This window comes from Engystomops pustulosus, chromosome 8 (genome assembly GCF_040894005.1).
Source record: "Engystomops pustulosus chromosome 8, aEngPut4.maternal, whole genome shotgun sequence".
In the NCBI taxonomy this organism is placed as follows: Eukaryota; Metazoa; Chordata; class Amphibia; order Anura; family Leptodactylidae; genus Engystomops; species Engystomops pustulosus.
This window is the reverse complement of record NC_092418.1, coordinates 89,837,882-89,859,363: the sequence shown is the minus strand read 5'-3', so window position 1 is coordinate 89,859,363 and position 21,482 is coordinate 89,837,882. Positions and strand designations below refer to the sequence as shown.

The window sequence follows — 21,482 nt, the reverse complement described above, 5'->3', positions numbered from 1 at the left end:
GTATGGGCGCACGGCCGGGCATAGAAGGGAAGGAGGCGCCATCCACATCAGATTTGCTATGTCACATTGTACAGGCTATAATTTTTTTCTTTTTTTTATTGTGGACCTATAGGGGCTTATTTCTTTTGCCACATGAGATGCACTTTTCTGGTACGTAATTTGGGGGAATCTATAGGCTAATTGGTGAGATTTTATTAACTCTTTGTTGGTGGAGGAAATGAAAATCATCACTTTTCAGGAAGATTTTTATGGGGTTTTTTTTTGGCTGTTTACCATACCATAAAAATAGTATATTATTTTTATTCTATGGGTCGCCACGATTACAAAAAGACCTCATCTATATAGATTTTTTATTTTTTTCCCATTTTTATTGCATAAAAAGTAATTTGGCAAAATTGTTGTTAATTTTAGCATCACTGTCTTTCATATGTATAACTTTTTTATTTTTCACCTCACAAATCTGTTTAAGGGCTTATTTTATGCGAGAATGATTGCTCTTTTTAGTGGTCTTATTTTAGATTGCGTAACTTTTTTAAATCACTTTTTTTAGAGCATTTTTGAAGGACATTAATAAAAAATCATCTTTTTCAGAGAGAGTTTTTTTAGGTTGTTTTTTTACGGGGTTCACTTTGCGGATCTAATAACGATTCTGTTTTATTATACAGATTGTTACGGACGCAGGGATACCAAATATGTGGGGGTTTTGTGTATTTTATTCAATTGTACTGAATAAAAACTAATTTGGAGAAAATCTTATTCATTTTAGCATCACCATCTTTTTATATGCATAACTTTTTTATTTTTTGGCTGACAAATCTTGTTAGGGGCTTATTTTTTGCGAGAACAGTTGTTCTTTTTAGTGGGCTTATTTTAGAGTGCATACAATTTTTTAAATCACTTTTTAGAGCATTTTTTATAGGGTATTAATTAAAAATTATCTTTTTTCGGAACGTTTTTTGCGTTTTTTTCCTCCGGCGTTTACCGTGCGGGTCCAGTAACAATTCTGTTTTATTATGCAGATTGTTACGGACGCGGCAATACCAAATATGCGGGGTTTTTTTGTGTTTTTATGTTTTTTATACTTTATTAAGTTTTTTATGGGAAAGTGACATTTTAGGGGCTTATATTTTATGTATTTATTTTTTATTTATTATAATGTGTAGTGTTAAGTGTTTTTGCATTTTTTTACTTATACATACTTGAACTTAAACCAGTGATGCTCTGATCACTGGTTTAAGTTCAATACACTGCTCTACAATACCATTTTATTGTAGAGCAGTGTAAACTGTCTGAGCAAGCTTGCGCATGCTCAGACAGTTTGCAGTCAGACCCGGAAGGGATCTGGCTGCCATGGAGACCGGGCAGCTCCGGGGCACATGCCAGTAAGGGGTTAACACCCGCGATCGGAGCCGGCTCCGATCGCGGGTGTTAGCGCAGGCTGTCAGCTGTACTAGACAGCTGACAGCCGCTGCTTCTGGTACCGGCTCCGTTCGTGAGCCGGTCCCAGAAGCTGGACGTTATACTACGTCCCGGTGCGCTAAGTATCTAGCCCCGGGGACGTAGTATAACGTCGTGGTGCGCCTAGGGGTTAAGAAACAAACCTAAAGAACCTGCCACCAAGATGAAAGACTGTATGCAAATGAGCCTGAGGGGCTCCAGGCTCCATTAACACCTATACAGCCTGGAGCCCCTCAGTCTCATTTGCATACAGTCCTTCATCCTGGTGGTGGATGCCTTTAAAGTTGGATTTATATGCAAGTCTGAACTGTATACCATATTTTTCGGACTATAAGGTGCAAAACAACTCCTTAGATTTTCTCAGAAATCAAAGGTGCGCCTTATAGTCCAGTGCACCTTATATATGAACCTAGCAGGCATTTATTGATGGCACGCCTTATAATCCGAAAAATACTGTACTACAACTATAGACATTTATTTTGTACCTTTAACAATTGGATTTTTCTGTAACTAGGGGTCGTGTGTAAGTCGGGTGTCCTTAAAGGGATTCTTTCACCACATTCACAAATACAGCTAGTGGAAGGTTTCCATAGAGCCCTATTAACTATCTGACTCCCTTCTTTAAGCTACAAAAGTGTTCCCCTCAGATTCCCATATATTCAACTTTATAATTTTACCTGGTGTCCAAGTGAAAAATGTGATGTCAGGTCCGCTTTAGGTCAGGGACCACCTGTATAGTGTGTATATATATATATATATATATAAATAATATGTATAATAATATATATGATAATAGACAAACCTCAGAGCAGATAACTAATTATACGGGAGACCCCAGAGCCATTTAATGGTCAGGAATCTCTGGTAAATGACAGGAGGCTTCACTTCCCATACCAAGAAAGTGGAGCAGAAGATTTAATAGATGTGTATATTGGTAAATTCCCTAATATCAACCCCCCCCCCCCCCCCCCACACACACACACACTACAACAAACAAAGTTAAGTGGCCAATCCCTTCAAAGTACATGCTTGAACTACCTCTCCATATATTCGAGGTCCTACCTTTGGGATCACCATCGATCAGAATGATCAGCCGAACCCTTTAAAGCAGATGTTTAAGGAAACATGAATCAAGCGTGTAGTTGTTCTCATTATAGAAAAAACAACAAAAAAGAGAGTCCTAGAGTGGCCTAAACCCCTTCCTCCAATAAAAACATGCAGTCAATTGGCCAACTCAGCCTCCCGTTGAAATAAAGGGGCAACAACAGCGCTGTATGAACTAGCCCCTAAGGGTATGGATAAACTGAATTCCATAACTAAAAGGTTGTCAAATAATGTGCCTTATTACAAAGAAGGTTCTGCTGAATGGTAAAGTGCACAATCAAACAGGCAATGTATCACCAGGTCCTCAAGTGCTGCAATGGAGAGGCGGCATGCATCCGGACCACGAAGGGAGACCTATCAAAAGCCAAAGCAACAGATACAGAGATGATTGTTGGCAAGGGGAGCACTGCGAAAGGATAGCCACTGTGCCAAGCATCTCCTTTTATAAGCAGGCCTTAAAAATTGTTTGCCTGCCACCTAATGCCGCGCCGCCTGTAAAACCCGGAGCCGTGCCAATGCCTCCATTACACAATGGCAAGAGGCTTGCTCTGCTGACCCCTAACCAGCTGCATTCAGGCTCGGAACATCTCTCTCGGCAGGAAACCTAAAGGCTTTCTAGCTGGCGGGCTGGTGTGCATTCAGGAGTAGGAACTGCAGGAAAAGCCCAATGCGCTTTGTTTCAGTGGCCTTTCTTCACAAAAAGATTAATCGTCTGTGAAATGGAAACTGCAAACAGCAAGTGACACAAAGTGATCCCTTCGTGCCTTCCCTGATCAGTTTTGCCGTTGTATATCTCAAAGCTGCATGTGGTTAGGTCCTCGGTACAAGCAGGTGTTAATCAAGGAGTCTGCTCCGAGGGGTCAAGCTGGCCCCTTATTTAAAAAGGGAAAAAAAATTGTATATTTTAAGAGCAGAGGTAAGCTTTTTGTTTAAGGATTCGTTTCCACCTACTATGTTAATAAAGAAAGAGGTAAAAAAAAAAAAAAAAAAAAAAAACTTGTCTAAGTTAATTTTTTACGTTTTATTGCATTTTTGCTAAATAAAATTTTTCAAAAGATCTATCCTTAATTATTTTTATAGCATATATGAAAGTATAAATATTTAATATATTTAGTGAAGAATTTGCCTTTTCCCTGGAGGAACAGGTTAAAAAAAAAAAAAAAAAAACACACAAAAAAGGAAAAAAGTTCCAATAGCATAGCTAATTTGCTACACCCCAGGAAGAGGAGCTCCCCACGGATTTTAACAAGTAAGGGGGATTGCTAAAACTTTTTTTTTTTTATAATGAAACCCAACACGTTCCAAAACCGAAAAGAATAATCACTTTTTTTACTCTCGCCGTTGCAAATTTTCACTCACAAAAATGTTTTAAAAGTGGCTAATGTAACACCGTTTCCTACGAGGAGAAGATCAAAGTGCTATATTACAAATGCATTATGATTAAAAAAGCACTGTGCAGCCTGGCTATTAAATGTTCTTTAAACCCTAAAAGGCTTCCCATAGATCTCCCTTGGCACTGCATATACAACCTTTGACAAGTAATGTAGACCATTTTTATTCATTGCCTAAAATTGTAGGCAATTATGTGCGTCATACTGGCCACCTGCAAACTCTGAATGCCTACTCTGGTTGTCAGTGCTAGGAAGGGGAAAAAAAAAACCCTAATGTCGCAGGGGATTAATCTATGGAGAGAGTCCTCTTTAATAGCTTCGGCAGGTGAAATGGCCCAGCTGGTTACTGCGATGAGTGGCCAGGAGCAGCTTATGTACAGACATGCACCAAGACTTCACATACAGGGGAAAAAAAAAAATTTTTTTTTAAAAGTCACACGCATGGAAATAAGCCGGATTCTGCATTTGCTACAGTTTTTCAAGCTAGTGAAAAAAAAAAAAAACGCTTGACATATAATTAATCTGAAATTATTTCATGGAAAGCAAAATTTTTCCTAATGGTAAGAATGGGATACTTACTACTACTGATTACTTACTATTACTAGTATACTTACTATTGAGTATTACTGACGTGGAGCCGGAGTCTGAAACCATTTTGGTGAAGTCGGAATAAAATGGATCAAGTTTTTTTTTAAATGTGTAATAAATTGTTATAATTAGTGCACTGACTTCCCCGACTTCAGAACAGACGACCCCTGGATGTTGGTAATTTACAGTACTTTACCCCTAGGCTACAATAAACAGCTATAACAGTTATCACAGGCGTCTGTAATGAAGCTTTATTGTTAATCCTGGTTCTTATGACAGCCCAAAATTTTTCAAATCCAATTGTCACAGAGACCAAAAAAATTTTGGCTGGAGTTACAATTATAAAATATACAGTTCCGATTTACATACAAATTCAACTTAAGAACAAATCTACAGAACCTAACGGGTACGTAACCCAGGGACTGTCTGTATTGTTTTCATAGAAATTTGGGGGAAATTATGGAATATCCTATAAATGACTGTTCTATTCCTGAATGTAGACTTTAGGTTAAGATGAATGTGGATGCACTTTTTACTCATGCTCAGCGGTGAAGCTCCTCCCTCACAGATCACAGTAAACGGGCACTGGTACTGCTTGCACTGATCCTAGCACTTTGACCAGATAAATCAGGATTAGGAAAAAAAATTATGATATCTAAAGTTTCAATAAACTGTGCATAAAGTTTCTATGTATGCTGCTTGCCATTTTAGTTTGCTTCATCTCTGAGCTCATGTTTATATGATTTAGTTGAGACTGCACATTATGTACATGCTTAGTAGTAAAGCTCCAGAGGTGGGAGGAACGTCTACACCTCTCTTAGAACCGCTAGGGTGACCGGGAAAACCAGATTGTCCAGTGTATATTCTTCTCTGTATACTTCTATATGTTTTAGTGTTTAGTTCATGTTTGTAGAGGTTAGCTGATAGATTGTATACACTATACATAGAATACATTTCCGATTAAAGTTATAATTCTAAGGTTCTGTTCCAATAATTATTTTTATGTTCTACCTAAATAACTTGGTTATTGTATCATAATGGTGATAAAAAGCGTTATTATTACTGTAAATTCATCACTTATAAATGCTTACTGGGACTACTGGCATCATAGTTATCTATGCGATACTACTGTCCCATACAGTGATCATGCTTTCAGCAGAGTCCCACGAGGAGGCAGGGGGGGCTCCTAGCATCATAGACAACTATGTTTTGGGGAATCCAGTTCTGAGTAAGAAATGCAGAAAATGTATAGTCCTTGTTTTATGGACTGAATAATCCCAAGTGAATGTGACATTACTAACAGGTTCTCTGATGTCCCAAAATTTACTGAACTAGGAAAACCTCTAAAAAAGGTGGATTGCTTTGACCGTACAGTAACAAAGACATCGTTGCACACTACATAGTCCCTTTTCTCTGGTCTGTGACTGCTCTAATGGTTGTTTGAATATATCCTACAGTGGTCGATGAGAAAACATAGAATGGGGTACAATATGAAGCTTATGAAGGAAGTGCCTCTTACGGCAGTTTCAGACAACTAATGTCGCTCCGGGAATCATGGACAGTGCAGTGTCCAGTTTCACGTATTGAAGACAGTGTTAAAAATGGGACTTTGAGCATAATAGCAACATACGATGCATGTAGTCCCCGCTTCCACAAGAAGAAGAGCATATATAATCATGATTACTGTGGGTAAGAGGGACTCCTTGCATCATATATTATATATGGAGTCTCATCCTCTACACCAGTGATGGCGAACCTTTTAGAGCCTCAGTGCCCGAACTTTAACCAAAAGCCACATTTTTATTGCAAAGTGCCAGCGCAGCAATTTAAGCAGTAATTTATTTCTCCTTGTTTATTGACAACTTTCAATCGTTCAGCCTCCAAAGGACACCCAACGCAATTGAAAGGAAAAGGGCAAATTCATCTATCAATCTAGGAAGATTCTGCAGGTAGATTCTTTGAGTCCTGTCTGGTGAACTTCATTCTGGGTGCCCACAGAAAGGGCTCCGAGTGCCACCTCTGGCACCAGTGCCAAAGGTTCGCCACCACTGCTCTACACTGTGCCCATGGTCTGTGATTGCAGTCTGGAGATGCTATCTGACAGGGAAGAAGTTCCGTCCTTTGCACTATGGTCGGTCTGTAAGTCAGTAAATGGCAGTAAAAGTTCATCTGAAGCTGCCAGTAGGCACCTACCCTATACTCACTGTCAAAATTTTGGACACATTCCCTTTAAGTCGAATCACTGGGATTAAAAATAAAACTGATACTAGAATGCCTATATCTGCATACAAACATAGTTAAACTATATCTATATATTTTCCCCCTAAATAACCTGTATTTATAAGAAATTAGTCCATCCATGCCAAGTATGTATGAGGTATTGGGTGCCCCACACCTTTGCTGTACATGCCAAAAGTTATGTAAATGTATTTTCTCCTCAAATATTCCCAAAACAGAATAAGGAAGGGATTTCTCCAGCTAGCGTACATTTTTAAATGTATTTTCACCAATTATGGAGATGCCTATTACACAATGTTTGCGTAGCCATGAAGCTGTCAACAAATAACAGTATTGCTTTACAGATAAATCTAATCCTCAGGTCACCTGCTACTTTTCAGGGGGACAGATATTTGAAAGAGACCCTTTGCAGCAATACCAAATTATTTCACACTACACAGCAAAGAGGTGCACTACAGGGATTTATAGAGCATAGTCCAGGATTGAAGTCATACTGGCATAAGTCCTAAAATGCTATAGAAGCAGAAGACCCATCATATACGGCCTATTACAATTTAAAGAGGTTTTCCAATTGACTACAATTAAAGTAAACAGGGGGTCTGTTGGAAACGGTAAACATAAAACTATTTACCGCTCCCCTCCTGTCAGAGAAGACCCCGCCTCTAATACCGATTGGCCTAGCAGGCTCCCCTTATGCTTCCTGTGGGTTTGTTATGAAAACAGGAAGTGCGGCACAGCAGGAGCGCAGGACACTTACCTGATATGTGCACCTAAGAAAAATAAAAAGCATATGCTGTTTTCCTCAAAGGAACCTGCCCTCCCAAGGAGTCAGAACAAATTACTATATAAACTCAGTAAGTGGACCCCCAAATTACACATAAACCAATTCAATTATATCCAAGATTATATCTGGAAGTGGCTTTCTCCCCCTCTCAGAACACAAACTGCAACTTTAACAGTGGATAGCTCCTTTTCTGTGGCATCCAGAAACCCAAACACAGATTCTACTCTTTAATAGGACACCAGAACTGTGTTTCTAGGTGCCACCATTCAGAAAATATAGCCATTTGAAGCGGGCCACTGTTATGACGTCTATACACTTGCTATCAGCACTTGGGATGTTAGGAGCCGCGATGCAGTCGTGAAAAGTTGTAAACAAAGCTGACGCGCTGTATTAAGTGCATTGGCGAAAACACATCACCAAATGGGCATGGGTTTTGTAAGTTGAAACATTGTGTTATGCATTGTGAATCAATGACGATTTTTTTTACCCCTATTATACTCTATGGAATTTGCTCCTCTATGAGGACCAATTTTATGTGCAAAATTGGACAGTCTGCTCTAAGATAATTCACTGTATATATAACAAATATTTCTACTTGCAAAACTCATATGCGTTCAGTGATGCGTTCTGCCGATTGCATTTGAAATAACCTTCAAATGCATCATGTGAACATGGTCTAACAAGCTCCGTCTCTACAGGTGGCCAGGAAATACCCCTACAGGGTAGGTCCACATATTACTTACATGTAGTGGGTTAGCCCTTGTACAAGGCTATTTTGATTCAAGGTTACAAAAACAAGCAAGCATACGAGAACTGCCTTAGCACCCTCCAGGTCAAGAAAACCTTTTTTACCCCATTAAACTATTAGTCCCCTCAGGAAGGGTATGAAAAATTCCCTCTTATTTGTAATCTCACTTACCTATACAAAAAAACTCCCCTAAAGTCAGGCAACTATGACTCTTCTCATCTAATTTTCACAGGAGACGAGTCAAGTTTAGTGATTGCAGGAGGAGGAGTTCTGCTCTATAGCACCTACAAAAATGCTTTTTGTGTCATATTAAAGATAAGAATCTAATCTTTCACACCAGACCAAGATTTTGGCTTTGTGATCCATTTTTTTGTTGAACAATGCAAGTGGATAAAACAAGATATTCCCCAAAAATAAGTCCGAAACCATTTCTCTTAGCAAAAAAAATAAAATAAGACGCTGTCTTACCAGAGAAACACGGGAGACATTTTCTGATCTTTTCTTTTTAAATATCCTCAGAAGGAAAATTAAACCAACCAGGAAACTGACATTTATATAGAAATTTTTTTTCACTTTTTTTCAGATGTCAAAAAGCTGAACATTCCTCGTCGCAACAACAATAAAAAAAAATCTTTTTTTTGATATATAGGAAAAAAAACACACACTTTACAGCCTATTAAATGTCACTTGCTATAAATATTCACCTAGTTGACATTGAATAATCAGAGGCATCAACAAGATAACCTCAAAAAGTGATCTGAACATTACATGGAGAGAGGGACTTGTGGAAGCTCTTTCATTAGCTCATCACCGTGACCCGAGGTTGGAGGCAGAGAAAGCATCTTCTCTCTAATGACTTTAAGTACTAGTGGCCTTTGACCAGCGATCATGTTAAAACACAAAGAATAATGAACTTCTTGTGTATTTCAGCTTGTCAGAGGAATAGAAATGTGAGCAGGGCTGAAGGCATCTGCTGGGCTATTTTCCTAATATATATATAGATGTACATTTAATCTCTCTCTATATATATACAGTTTTGTGTTACTTACGTATTCTGGTTTTAGTTTTTTGTCTCCTCCCCTCACGGCTACTTTTTCAAGCTTATCGATGGCCGCTGTGATGGCTTCTTCATCCTTCAGACGGAGCTCCTCGTGGATGATCTCGATATCACGCACTGGGTTGACGCTTCCTTCGACGTGAATGATGTCATCGTCATCAAAGGCCCCTATTAAAAATAAGAAAAATTCAATTTCAATACTTTTTTTTTTTCCTTCTTTTAACAAATATAAAATTACCAAACTTATACATCAATAAGTTTTGAAGAAAATCTATCACTAGGTTGTCCTTTGTGGACTTCCCTCTATTATGTGAAATCTAACAAGTTTACCTATTAAAGAAAAAAAATCTCCTCCAAAGTCAGGCAAATATGACTCCTCTCACATCAGTTTCACATGATATGAGTCAAGTTGAGTGGTTGCAGGTGGAGTGTCAATTCACAAGCACTTATCTTTGCTTCTATAGCACCTAGAAACATGCAGTGTGTTTCATTTTAAAGTATAAAATCTGGTCTGTCAGATCACCATGATAATGGTTTGGTGAGCTACAGAATTGGAAATACAGACAACTAAATACATAGTGTGAAATGTGAGCAGCAGATGAAGATCCAGTTCCCCAGTTTTAGCCTTCCGTGTCTAGTTCTGTAGATTACAGAGCCATAAGCCTGATGGGATCTTTAATATGACACAACATGTTTCTAGGTGCTATAAAACCAAATCTAGATGCGTCTAGTACCCTCCCCCTGCAACCATTAAACTTGGCTCATCTAATATGAAAATGGGATGATAAGAAACATATTTACCTGAACTTGATGGAGGTAAACGGGTAAAATTTCACATAAAAGAAAGAATTATAGAACAGACACTTCATATCCTACCTGAGAGGGCTGGTAAGCCTGTGTAATGTAGCAGCAGGAAGTGGAGGGGATGGGAGACCTTCTCTGCTCATTGTAACAACCAGTGAAGAGACATCACTGAGGGGCTCTGGAAACACCCACCAAAACCATGCAGCCTCATTAGAATAATTATAAAAGTTGATTTTAGGAGGAAGGTGGCCATGGATAACAAATATAAAGATGATTACTACAGTCACGGTGCCTGGATCTATGAGTAAGTGTCCCTGGTTTATCATGATGGATTTTGATGGTAGATTATCTTTAAAGCATAAACTTCATTCCAACGCAGGAAAGATGAGTAAATAGAGAGCTGCACACTCTGTGATAGTGCCAATAATAAGTTATATTCTATAAATGCCACTGCTGTATTCTCTTGACCTTGAACAAGTCACTTTTCTCCCTGGACATGGGATAAAGATTAGATTGTAAACTCAGTTGGGCAAGGAATCTGTGCCGCCAGAATTCGGTGTACTGCTGTGCATAAAATTTTTATGCACTATATAAAAAGCTCTTTATTGTCATTGTAATTATTACATTTTGCTCAGTTCTTGATTACATGCTAACTGTAAACTTAATTACCAATAGGCGACTAGCACTTTGGTGTGACCGCTCGTAATGTTCACCCAGTGACACATCCTTTATTAATGCGTCTGAATCCAGACCTGGTCTCTGCCCAGTTGTCGCATAAGAGTCATTAAAAACACTTTAACCAAACAAGAATTGGCCTTGGACACAGTATCTTAAACATAGTTGTCCAGGAAAGTCACTGGAAGTCAAATGTGCTCAATGAGAAGAGCAAGTTTTAAATTTAGAAACACCTACTACTAGGATGAAGGATTGTAAACCAAGCAAACTTACATGTTGGTGGGTGTGTGCCCCTTCTAGCAGGATCTCCTCTTCTTTTATCTTATAATGCCCCTGTTTTTACAATAATAAGGCTCAATTAATAACTATGGAGATCAGAGCCACTGAGGCTCATATTTTTTTTTACAACCTATTTATTGTAAAAACAAGGGCATAATAAACTAAAATCAGACTGGATCCTGCTAGAGGGGGCACACACCAGCATGTAAGCGTGCTTGGTTTACAATTCTTGATCCTGGAGGTGGATTTCCTTTAAATAAAAATATTAATGTGATATCAGTTGCATAAAAGCCTAATATGACTGTGCCTATATAACAAGTATAAAGCCTTGGCTGAGTAATGTAATGACCCAAACTTGCAGCAAAATTCCTCAAATATGTTGTATTATCAGACAAAGAATTTAAAAGTAACTTGTCATAACTATCTGGGGCACTTTGGACCGGTGGTTTAACGTACCAAAAAGCCATAACTTAGGGTTTCATTGAATTTTTAAACTTACTTTGCCTCTATGATGCATGGAGACTGCACAGGCCAAAGTTATAGATTTTAGAAGGTGGGGAGTGAAAAATGGAAATGCAAAAACAAAAAAAGGGGCCTACACAATAACTACACTAACACACATTACAAAAAAAGTGAGGTAAACTGACCAACCCATTTAAGTGCGCATGAGTTGTAAGTCAAGATTTACTTGAAGGCAACTGTTTACTTTCTTAAAAAAAAACCCACCATTTACAGCTTTCGCGCAGAACTATTTAAGATATTAAGATACTGGTCCATTACAACTTGTGAGAGGTTGAGTGTCCTCAATAGTAAAAAAAGCAATACACACCATATTCTCTCCTTATCTGGTGCTCCCGGTATCCTGTGGCGCCTTCCGTCAATGCCAGCCTCTCTTCCTTCCAGACTAGGCACATGGCACTAGTCGGGAAGGAAGCAACAGCCTCTACGAACAAGTAGCACCAGAAGAGGCAAGTATATGGTATTTATTGTTTTATAGCCCCCCCCCCCAACCTACAAGCCATAAATATGTTTACACTCCTTAATAACCCCTTTAACTCTTGAACGGAGATCAGTTCAGCAGTTGTAATTCCGACAGACAACCCAAGTGAGGTTGCCTGAACAAATGTGTAGGTGTACTTAGGGAGGCCAAAATACACATTGGGGGGAGATTTATAAGATGTGTCTGAAAGCATAACTGTTCTAGTTGTCCCATGGCAACCAATCAGAGCTTAGTTTTCATTTTCCAACAGCTGTTTATAAAATGAAAGCTGAGATCTGATTGGTTTCCATGAGCAACTAGAACAGTTTTACCTCAGGACACTTTTGATAAATCTCCCCCTTTGTTTTCGATTCCTGCCATTGGATCCAAGCTTCACATCTACACCATAGAGTCAGTATTTCTGGTGTATCCGATAGCAAATTAGAAAAATATTCGTCTATCACATAACACTGAAAAAATTGAAACTTTGTTTTCCGATGCGGACGGCCTACGAGTGCATTGGAAATTTGGCTTCCGAAATGGCACCTGACCGGCTTTCCGAGCCACTGTAGAAGAGCGGAAGATCCATTCCATCGGCCATTGTTTTAACATTTTGTATCTACAGCTGGAAAGGATGAATGAGTGTGCGGAGAGCAGCTGCAGGAAAGGTGTCAAGCGTCAATAACATGATTTCGATCAGAGGAAAGAGGGGGGAAAAAAAAACTGAAGGGAAAACAAACTGCTGATTCCCAGATGTATAGTTTCCTGTCATTAATCAGTAGATTGACAAGTACTAAATAAATACAGCTCCGAGTGACTCTCTCCCCGCGCGGCCTCTTTACTATGCACCAAACTTACAAGAAATGATATGATCATTTCGGCAGGGTCTGAGTTTCCATGGGAAACTGGGATTGGCCTGAAATCATCTGGCAGACCTCTCCCCCAGCTTCAATCTACTTTATCACTGTGGTTTTGACCGTGATTAGATAATGAACCACTCAGACACACAATTTACACAGCGGCTAATTTCATCGGCCTGATTTGAGGGTATGGTTTTGAGGGGGCCATCAGAGAAGCTGGGGAAGGTACATTTGTCATCCATGAGTGACAAGCACTCACAATGTGAACAAAATGGTGCTGGCCCTTGTTAGGAGCACACGCTATTAACACGCATTTAAAGTGCAGCACAAGCCGTAATTTCAAATTGCCAACTGGAAAGGAGAGGGTACAGCAGGCAGATATTACTGAAGTATGTGTGCTGACTTCATGCACTTTTCATGACATGATGGGGCAACACGCTAACTAGACTTTATGCAAATAAGCAGCAAAGGAGAGATAATTATTGCAATAAAAGCAGATAACACGTATTACCTCCTCCAGGTCTACAGGCGGAGTGTATAGAGCGGCACTGATCAGGCGCTTAGTCCTAAACTAGAAATCTCTAGCTACAAAAAAATTATTTCTGCTTCTCCATACCAGCATGGATAAAATCAGGAGTTTGTGTGTTCCCGGTATTGGTACCAATACGATTTGAACATTCTCATAATGTCTTTGCTTCCTAGAATGTCTCTTGGATTTCAGAATAGCAAACAAAGGCTTTTTGCTCACAAAGGTGCGCCATAACTAGGCCAGAGGACTTAGGACAGAGGTCCGGGAACCAAGGTCAAAATGTACTAACTCTGCCAGTAGTTAGGTATGTTTGGTGAAGTATGCAAACCTAGAAAATTCTGTCTCCTAAGTTAGACGAGGAGTTGGATTTGGCCTTCTTTGTCCAAACTGGTCTCCCCTGTCAAGGGAACAAGTTCACTATACCAGTGCGCCCTTGTATGGGTGGACAGTAACTCACTATACAAAGGTGAAATGAGGCTCTGTACAGAGTTTCTAGAAGGTTGGGGGAATGAGAAAGGAGTTCTCTACCAACTGGTCACCCAGCAATTGCATGTTTATGGTGTAGTAAAGTTGGAGGTATAATAGGTAGAAGGAGTTTGGGAAGCAGTGGGAGTCTTTCAGCTGCTGAAACGAGAAGTGGATTCGCTCCGTACAGATGTCCCCAAAGTCATCCCCATGACCCTCCAGATAGCTCCATTAGGTATTAAGATAAGTTCACGTAGTGCCGAGTTGTTCCATAGGGGGTATAATTGTTGAAACCAATAGCAAAGTAATGGGAGTGTAGTCTTGTCCATAAAAGAAGGAGCTGGTGCAACAAGGGAGATGCACCCCTGGTCCTCCCATCCCCACAAACAGGAGATGCTCAGGTGAAGTATATAGGCCAAAATGGGGGTCAATAGGAAATGCCATGCGTATTTTTTAAACACAAATGTTAAGAGCAAAGCAAATAGGCAAGTTTTTTTTCCCCATAGCGGTTTATAAAATGAAAGCTGAGCTCTGATGGAGCTCCATGGACAACTAGACCAGTTTTACCTCGCAAACTTGATGAATGCAGCCTCAGGGCTCTTGATCATGGGCATTTCACATGCCACCAACAAGGACCCCAGGCTCCTGTGTTTGTGGCACATGTGTTACCAGTCTACGAGTTATGCTCAAACAACAATGACAGGAAAAGATCTGCAAATTCTATCAGGAAAAGGACATGCTCTCAATTTTTAATCAGCACACACAGGGCCGTGGAAACCACAACCGTATGTATGGACCCACTAAAGAGCATAAAAAGGAATGATAGCTGCAAAAACGTTTGCAAAAAGCATAAGGCATAGTTCACACCGATTTTTCTGAGCCAAAACCAGCAGAAAATGGAGAACAGGTGCACATTTTAACTATCCAAAAATGATGCAAAAAAACAAAAAATGAAATAGCGGAGATGTGAACTGTCCCTTACTGCTACTTATGACAAGGGCTTTGGATAGGGCTAAATCCTTATGCCCTGCCTCTATGATCTGATCTAGTCAGAAAGCAACAACAGTAATGTTATTTCTTTGGCGGTCCAGCCAAGAAAAACTGGTATTCTCACTTAAGTTATTCTGAAAGACCATTAAATAAGTTAAAAAGAGACTGTATAAATGGATTGACTTTCGGTGCAATGGTGGTTGGATGGTTGGGATCAGTTTAGGAAAGTGTTAGCATAAATGAGCCAACTGATTCAGAACAAAGCAATATAAAAAAATTAAAAGGCATTGACCACTTTTTGGGCAAATTGTAAACATTCCAGATCCTACTAAGCAATGGAATAAGAAGGTAAGTTTTCTCTAAAAGGTCTATACTGGTCCTTGCCTAGAAGACCAAATGCCAACAAATGAGGTCTTCTCTGCAAGAACTAAGGCAAGTTCTACAGTCGAAAATATGTTTTTCTATGACATTTTACACACACATGTAACAGGTAAATTTCTGCATGCAAATTATCCATGAAAGTTCATTTACACATGCTTATGCATTTTGGCAGGTTTTGACCATTTTATACATTATTTCATGGTGACCATTTTTTTTTAAATATTTCAAGTTGACCATTTTTTTTTTAAATATTTCAAGCTATCAAGAATTGACCCCTGTGGTAATTTTTGCAAATACCAAAAATAGCAGACTGATTTATCTGTACACAGAGAGATTAGCCAATCACGGATTGGACCGCCATAATTATTCCCAAACAAATAAAGCCTAATAAGTAATAAGATAAATCGATTAATGACAACTGCTCAACTAGTCCAAGCTCTATAACATGCTGCCTGCAGATCAGATTTCATAGGTAATAAGGCATTAAATATTGCGGGGGTCTCTTTTTTTTAATAGGGGTAACATATGGGAAAGTACTAAAAATAGGACACATCCCAAAGATGGTGTAGTCATTAAAAAATATATATATATATCCTATACTGTTACCTCTAAATGAAGTCCAAGAATTAGGAAACCTACCATGAAGGATTTACCATTAGAAGTAGATGTGATGGTAGATGCTTCCTGCTGCCTCTGCCCTAATCTGAAGTTTAATAATCCTGGAACCTAACCTAACTAGTTAAAAACTTTATTTTAGTAATTTGTAAATTACAAAATATTACAGCAGAGGCTTCTGGGGCGTGGAGTAGCCTTAGCGCACGCCCCAGTAGCCTGTGTAGTTAATTTACAAATTACTAAAATACAGTTTTTAACAAGTTAGGTTCCAGGATTATTAAATTACCGATTAGGGCAGAGGCAGAGAGGAGGACTCTATCATCAGATCTACTTCTAACGGTAGATTCCTCATGGTAGGTTTCCTTTAATTATTAAGAGTTTAGTGAGAGGATTCCCATCCTCCAATATACATCCGAAGCAAATGGAGACCAATTTATCCTGTTGTGCAGGGAAACCCTATGATGAATGTAGAAATTTTCTAGAAATCTCTCTGATCTATTTCTCATTAAAAAGTTAAGACTTGAAAGAACACCGTGGCTTCCCGAGAGGCTTCCATGTTCTAACCATGTCAAGATCTTATGACTGGATGTTATGTATTCATCTGAACAGAACCACTACACTTAGTTGCAGGCTATCATCAACCAATTCATTCTCTTGCTTGAAATCAAGTCATCCAATTACTCCTTGACTAATCAAGGCTGTTTTGGCTTTGGCTTTTTTTCTGAGGTACTCGACAGCATAAACAGTTCACTTACAAGAAATGGAAAAGGGCTAATCAGCCGAATTATTGTTTTGCTGCTGTAATTTGTGCCATTTAAATGGAGGTGCTGATTGGACTGAAAGTTTTATAATATTGCATGGAAAACTAGCTGATACAAATGGGAGATGGCCTTTGTCTTGAGCCGCGATGGCCACTTGACAAGATAGCACAACTCGGAGATTCCCTGCACAAAGAAATAAGGATTTCATATAGTAGTCATTTATATATAGAATGTAAAATCGGTAACTGCTGCAACTCGTTTATTTAAATCTATCTAAAATGTATCCGTTTGTGGGAAGAACCAACCAAATTGTGGGTGTATAAGATTATTTGTAAAGCCTAGGGATACACAGGTCTAAAACGACGTGGAATTGCCAGCAGCTAACCCTGTGCCCATATATTGTAGGTAGAAGTAGTAGTGGATGAGTTGTAGATTAATCCTATGCAGACAATAATAAATAAGTAAAAAAAATAAATAAAATAAAAAGTGTTTTGTATTTAAAATTGCAGCATTTTAATTGTTCCTACAGGTTCAGCTGCAGCAATGCAAAGGATTAAAAAGCCAGACTAGCGGTACAGGTACACCATGCTTAAGTGGTGGTAAAAAAAAAACAGGCAACATGCATGTGTGTCTATAGCCTTAGGCCCATGCACATGGCAACCTTGAGCTTGCCTCAAAACCAGCAGGTAGCTCATGGCCTCCATAGAGATATATAGTGCATTACTGACCCTGGTGGCCGCACCGCAAAAAGAAAACTGGGATAATTTGAACCGGAAATACCTTGCGCCACATTTACTTAAAAAGGGGTGTGTCCTCAGAAAAATGGGAAGTGGCCATGCCAGAGAATAGCCTGGGCAATAGAAAATTGAGTATTGTGGTGGAGAAAACTAGACCAGCTAATAGCAGATGCAATATACGAAACATGTGCCACCGTATCTGTACCGTGTACGTATAAAATACAGTGTGCTGACAAATGATGGATGACTGATTATTGATTGGCTGACAGAATGCACCTCCCACTGGCTCGGAATACTGCACGTATATACAGCAACATATGGTGCACAACGGTATGCAGCATGTATGCAGACCGTATATTTTATACATTCCCATGGACTTCTTTGCTACATACGGAACATAAATACATGAGAAAATAGGGCATTAAAACAAATGGGGCCGTATGTTACATGTATATACAGCGGTATTTAAGGCTATTTTTACACGTCCGTGTGAATGAGGCCTTACACTGCACCAGATTAATCATTTTGTCTTATGCTGGATGAATAATCTGGTGCAGCAGAAAACGGTCAATGTCTGATTGATTGTCTTTAGAGTAAAAAAAATATTTTCCAGACATCAAAAATCCCCAACATATAGGCCTCGGCTGCAAGGGTTTCTGAGAATTGTGCAGAGAAGGGAAGAATAATCTTTAGGTAGTCGTATCTTACGTTCTATTTAGCGGGTCACTGTGTCAACTGTTGCGTATTAAAAAAAAAAAAAAACAACAACAACTTGCGTATTAGAAAGGTTTTCCTTCCTTTTGTTTTTCCCCCCAAATGTCTCCATTCAGCAGTCAGAGCTGCGCTCCTTCTAGCGCACTTTACAATACAGACTTTCCTCGAGTACGCGGCATCAGAGCCACTTCCTTGGCGTCTTTGTTAGGTGCCCGAGTCTTTCAAGTTTTGTCTCCTCTAAGCTGTAGTGCGTTGCAATCATTTACGGGGCTAATTGTGGAGATTTATCTGCTTTTCTTATGCATAGAACACAGCGATTAAAGCTGAATGGAGGATGGTGTGAAGTATAGGTTAAATTGGGTGAAATTAAAGCAAATTACTCTTGGATGTGGAATACTGAATATAGAAACTACAAATGATTTGAAATTCTCCTTGAAGATAAATCTGTATCAAGTACCAAACAAAAGGCTGGAAGTTACATGGCCCCCAATAACGGAATTGCTAGAAGTATTGAACACATTCTGGTAAAAACAGTATAAAACCCTAGTAGGAGCGAACAAGAAATTACATAGATTTAACATCTGCACCGAGGGTCAGTTTACACACCAAATGTGCAAATTATATTTGCTTAAATTTTTATACTCAATGAAGTTAATGTTGAATTTGCAGATGTTCCGCCATAAAATTTTTGTAGCAGGAACTATTCCTCCCACCTGGAAATGCCCCTTCCCATTTAAATCTCTGCCTTATGGGGCATAATTATCAGGGCTTGTATGTCAGTTTTTTGGTGTAAAAGTGTGAAAAAAAGGAATGGTAGCCATGATTAAGATTGTGAAGTAATGCTTGAAACGATTAGGCTAGTAGAATGTGAGTGCTGGCTAACCCTTCTTTTTCTACTTTAGGTGTACACGCCCTGAAATAATTTGAATTGATGGTGTAACATTAAGAATTGTGATTATTTCCCCTGTTCTGCCACCAAGAGTGTGAAAAGGGACGTATAGCTGCAGGGTGGGCCAGCTTGGGGCGTTCCTACACCTGGACTCCAGCTATACCTGTACTCATTCAGGCCTAAACTTGGTTTATTAAAATGCAATTCTATGCCAGGTCCGCACCAGACGCCATGACAACCCTACCAGTACACACTGTCCGACACCCCAACGCACGTTTCGCACCCTGCTTTGTCACCCTGGTAGGGTTGTCATGGCGTCTGGTGGGTACTGGATAATACTTTTGTGGTTGTGACATATGTTTGAATATGTGTTAGTACAATATACAATATTCATTTTTTGAATTGGGTTATGTCGCATTAGCAGTATGTGTCATATATAATGTCACATTGGCCTGGACAATGTTAGGCCAACACCAGCGTTGTATATACATGTAATAGTGTACCCCTCCAGTTTTCCCACACTGTCTGTATTTGCGTTTGTTTTTAGATGTCCTTTTTTAATGGGGTTTTTTAGTATTTATGTATTTGCTGTAATATACTGTCGATTGAAATTATAATAAAGATTTTGATTTATTTATCGATTGAGGTTTATATGTGTGCTCTTCTATGGAAGCTTGATAGGGGTCTTTTCTACTGTTGTTGGCACACGAGTTGATCTTAAACTTTAACAACAAGAAGGCCGCAAAGAACGGACCCAGGGTCAATCAAAACGAATTGCAGCCCGATAAAGAAGGTAGCCCAAGGTTGGCTGCTCAGGCAATACAGGCAGTCCTGGGTTACTTACAAGATAGGGTCTGTAGGTTTGTTCTTAAGTTGAATTTGTATATAAGTCGGAACTGTATATTTTATTATTGTAACCCCAGACAGAATTTTTTTGGTCTCTGTGACAATTGGATTTTAAAAATGTTGGGTTGTCATAAGAACAAGGATTAACAATAAAGAGTCATTACAGATGTCTTTAATAACTGTTATAGCTGCTTATTGTAGTCTAGGGCTAAAGTACAGTAAATAACCAATTACCAGAGGTCCGTCTGTAACTAGGGGTTGTCTGGAAGTTGGATGGTCTTAAGTAGGGGGCCGCCTGTACTTGCCTAACACTCAGATGTATAGCAATAGCACTGTAGCATGACAACTAAGATCTAAATCCAATGTTCCATCCAGGTTTTGTGCACTTGGGGGGAATGAGAGGTCCATCTTTGCATTGCAAAAGTTGAATTCTGTTTGGGGACTATGTAAAAATGATTCAAGCAGGATCTTCAGAAACATCTACTCCTTTGGGTAAAATTGGTCAAACTGTACTGGTGCAATCAGGAGGTACACAGAAAGCATTATGGGGATTGCAAGAAACTAACATTAAAGGGTGAACCCTACACGGATTCTTTTGTTAGATTCTACACAGAAATGTGTGAGAAAAGGTTAATCTGCACAATAATATTCACTGTTCCTATCAACAGTACTAGCCTTCTGGAAAAAATTTGTAGCAAAGATACAACCCCTGTAAGATTCCAATTTCAAATGATCCACGTTAACTTTGTTAACTAGATAGAATATGGACAGTGCCAACACAACAATCATACTCCGCTTCCAAGGAAATTCTTTCCTCGTGCTGATAAAATAGGCAGAAATTCACCCGCATAACTAGCGTCAAGAATAAAGAAGCCTCATGGCTCTTGTAATACAGACAGATCTATGGGGCAGTTGCTTGTCTTGCTCACAAACAATTTCGTGTAATTGTGCAATCTCTTCAGGGACCAATATGAACCAAAGTGCAACAATTTCCCTGTGCTGATTGTCTAGTGCCATCTTACTGCCGCTAGACCCCGGCTTACAAGACACAAGTGTTCAGCGAAAAATTCTAATAATATAAACTAACAACGAGCCGAGCCTATAGAAGTGATGACAGAGGCCGAGCGGGTCGCTTATGTCAAATAATAGGCAATATACACATACAAAAATATATAACATGAAAATACAAATTCATGCAAGAAAATCTGTAGCCTCCATGCAGTCAAGTTTTGTATTATACAAATGACAATTTTGTTGTACCATGGTTATGGTCAGTTTTACCATCCAGAACCTGTACCTTGATTTATAGTGCCCCACTCCATCTGAGAAACTGGGTAAGGGTGCAACGCCCATTGGGGACCGAAATGCCAAATTGCATATAAATAAAAATCAAGCTTTTCTCAAACAAGATATGTTTATGAAACAAAACCCTTCCCCTACATGTGACCAAGGAGTAGACAGAGTCCCTTTAAAAATAGTAGCCAAGATGTCAGAGACAGGATGCTCCACATGTTGGGGACAAATACAAACCTCTAATAAATCCCCATAAGTGTGACCTGTCTTTCCCTTTCCTACAAAGACTGACCCCAC

At 39.2% G+C, this 21,482-nt stretch overlaps 1 protein-coding gene across 2 annotated transcripts in view; it reads right to left on the bottom strand.

Moving 5' to 3' along the window:
• OLA1 (Obg like ATPase 1) overlaps window positions 1-21,482 on the bottom strand; it is a 112,412-nt gene that overhangs the window by 52,731 nt on the left and 38,199 nt on the right. For both annotated transcript variants that reach the window (XM_072121688.1, XM_072121689.1), the window contains one exon: window positions 9,361-9,536. In XM_072121688.1, coding sequence (XP_071977789.1) covers window positions 9,361-9,536 — 176 coding nt within the window. The remainder of the gene's footprint in view (window positions 1-9,360; window positions 9,537-21,482) is intronic.